Genomic DNA, 2,961 nt, shown 5'->3' with positions numbered 1-2,961 from the left:
GTGCTCGGCGGGCGGGCGGCGGCGGGAGCGTAGCCGTCTTCACTTGGGTCGCATCCTCTCGCCCGGGAGCCAATTCCGCGCCCTGCTCCTCATGACTGCGGCGCTTCTGCTGCCCCAGCCCTACCGGCCTCCGCTCGCTGCAGGATGGATGCGGACTGTGCGGCGCTAACCCCCGTGGCTCCGCTCCCTCCTAGCCCGCCGACGAGCCCGCCCCGTGAGCCGCAGCAGCCTCGGTGCCAGCAGCAGCAGCAGCAGCCGCCGCAGCAGCCGGACTCAGTGTCCCGCGTCGCCCTCGGGGCGCCTTGTCAGTGCTGAGTGGGAGTCGTCCGGTGGTTCCGAGCCCGCCGTAGGAGCGCTNCCCAGCACTTCTTGGTGGCTTCTCCGGGTCACCCTTTTCCCTTTTCATTCATAAATCCGAGCCCGCATTCTTCACTCCACCGGACCGACCATGTCTGACGGTGCCGCCGAGAAGCAGAGCGGCACTCCGGGCTTCCTTACGCCTCCGGCGCCCGTCCCCAAGAATGGCTCAAGCTCCGATTCTTCCGTGGGCGAGAAACTGGGGGCCGCGGTCGCCGACTCGGGAGTTGGCAGGACGGAGGAATATCGGCGCCGCCGGCACACTATGGACAAGGACAGTCGTGGGGCGGCCGCCACCACCACCCCCACGGAGCACCGATTCTTCCGCCGAAGCGTCATCTGCGACTCCAATGCCACCGCGTTGGAGCTGCCGGGCCTCCCTCTCTCTATCCCGCAACCTAGTGTACCCGCAGTGGTGCCCCAGAGTGCTCCACCCGAGCCTCACAGAGAGGAAACTTTGACCGCCACCGTTGCTTCCCAGGTGTCTCAGCAACCCGCGGCTGCTGCCTCCCCTGGGGAACAAGCCGTTGTAGGCTCAGCCACCACGACCGTCCCCAGCAGTACCAGCAAAGACCGCCCGGTGTCCCAGCCCAGCCTCGTGGGGAGCAAAGAGGAGCCACCGCCATCCAGAAGTGGAAGTGGCAGTGGTGGCGCCAGCGCCAAAGAGGCGCAGGAGGATAGGAGCCAGCAACAGGATGACATCGAAGAGCTGGAGACCAAGGCAGTGGGAATGTCCAATGACGGTCGCTTTCTCAAATTTGACATCGAAATCGGCAGAGGCTCCTTTAAGACAGTCTACAAAGGTCTGGACACCGAAACCACTGTGGAAGTCGCCTGGTGTGAATTGCAGGTAATGCCCCACCCCCTTTTTTCTTATTCGGTAGTTTGGATCCCAAATTTGGCTCTGTTAAGCCAGTTTGTCGAGTTCACTCTTTACTTTAATTCTCTGACTCTGAGAAGGCGGGGGAGGCCGGCGTCCGAAGAGGTTGAAATTGGGAGGTTGTGGAGCTTGTAGTTAGTTAGGTGTTTGGAAAAGATAGGAAGGAACTATTGGTGTCAAGAATGATTGCTATAGGCCAGGGGTAAAGAGTCATTTAAGTACAAACTTGTGTGTTTAATGTCAGGCAGGAGACATGGAATTATTGGAAAAGGGTTTCCCCTCGTGTTGGGGATCGAAGAAGTGGGGCCTGGACAAGTGCTTTCCCACTGAGCTAAATATATCCTCAGCCTTTGGGATTTTTTTTTTTCCCTTTAAGTAAATATCAAACCTTTTTTTCCTGTACACTTCAGTCTCTTCTAAGCCTCTGCAATAATGAACTGGCTTGTGTGTTTCCATCTCTAAAATCTGGTTGTTAGACAAGACCCTGTACTTTAAGGAACAACTTTCTTGATAGCAGCATAGACATTTAGCATAATAGATAATAAAGGCATGCCTGGAAATCCCAACTACTTACTCTAGAGGTCAAGGCAGGAGAACCTCAAGATCAAGGCCAGTTTGGCCTGGGTAGTGAGACACTGTCTTTTTTGGTTTGGTTTGGTTTGGTTTTGTATAGACAGGATTTTGTATGGCCCTGGCTGTCCTGGAACTCATTCAGTAGACCAGGCTGGCCTCGAACTCAGAAATTCACCTGCCTCTGCCTCCCAAGTGCTGGGATTAAAGGCTTGCGCCANCATCAAAACAACCACCCAGTCAGTCCCTGATTCCCAACTCTCTTCTCTTTCCCTTTAAGTGCTTTCAGAGTAGGAAGGTACANTCTATACCTACCAATATAACCACCTACAGGTGCTTAAGCCTTATGGCTAGCTGTGATCTGACACTTCATTAGTCTGTCTTCATCCTATTCAGTCCATAGTGAATAGTAAAAGTCCATGCAAAATTGTATAAGTGCTTTGAAAGTTATGATAATACCATCATTGTTGTAATATTGTTATAAAAGACTTTTGTGAGTGTCCTAAAGTATAGCCCAGACTGTCCTGAATTTGTTGATCCCTCTGCCTCAGCCTCTAGAGTATTAGAACTATAATTTAATGCCACTATGCCAGGGATATAAAAGATTTTTAAATGAAACTTCCCAAGAGTCTGAGGGATTACAGTACTTTCTTCCTTCCTTCCTTTTTTTTTTTTAATCTCAGGGAAATTTTCAGGTTATAAATAAAGTGCAGGTATATGCTAGACTTAAATAGATTAGTTTGGACTACTAATTGCTTGAATTATTATAGCAATAAACAAATGTTATTATAAAGCATCTATATAAATATTGGTTTGTTAGCACTTGTTCACATACAGAATTGAGCATGTATTAGTGGTGGAAGCAGAATTTCAGCTACATCATAGATGAAAGTGCCACTACTGATTTCTTGTCAAGAAAATGGACCAAACTGAAATAGGATTGGAAAGTAACTGAAATAATCTCAGAACTTGATTTACCCAAGAATTAATAAACAACTTGGTTTCCAAATGACCCAAGGCCATTTGAAATGTGAAAGGACTAATGTTTGGAATTTGCTTCTAAATATCTAGTGAAGGTGAGCAATTACCCAGCTTCAACAATTACCAGCATATGATTGTTCACTTTAAGGTAGTCGATTAAGCTTTCTCTTCCA

The 2,961-nt window shown here is 49.6% G+C and overlaps 1 protein-coding gene across 1 annotated transcript in view; it reads left to right on the top strand.

The window, feature by feature from the left end:
- The first annotated feature begins 6 nt into the window (after positions 1–6).
- Wnk1 (WNK lysine deficient protein kinase 1) overlaps positions 7–2,961 on the top strand; it is a 120,600-nt gene continuing 117,645 nt past the window's right edge. Inside the window, exon 1 of the mRNA XM_029478248.1 lies at positions 7–1,356. Within this exon, the coding sequence (XP_029334108.1) occupies positions 449–1,356 (908 nt within the window). The 5' untranslated portion in view covers positions 7–448. The remainder of the gene's footprint in view (positions 1,357–2,961) is intronic.

This window comes from Mus caroli, chromosome 6 (assembly GCF_900094665.2).
Source record: "Mus caroli chromosome 6, CAROLI_EIJ_v1.1, whole genome shotgun sequence".
In the NCBI taxonomy this organism is placed as follows: domain Eukaryota; kingdom Metazoa; phylum Chordata; class Mammalia; order Rodentia; family Muridae; genus Mus; species Mus caroli.
Note: the sequence above shows the minus strand (reverse complement) of the source record. Positions and strands in the feature narration are given on the sequence as shown.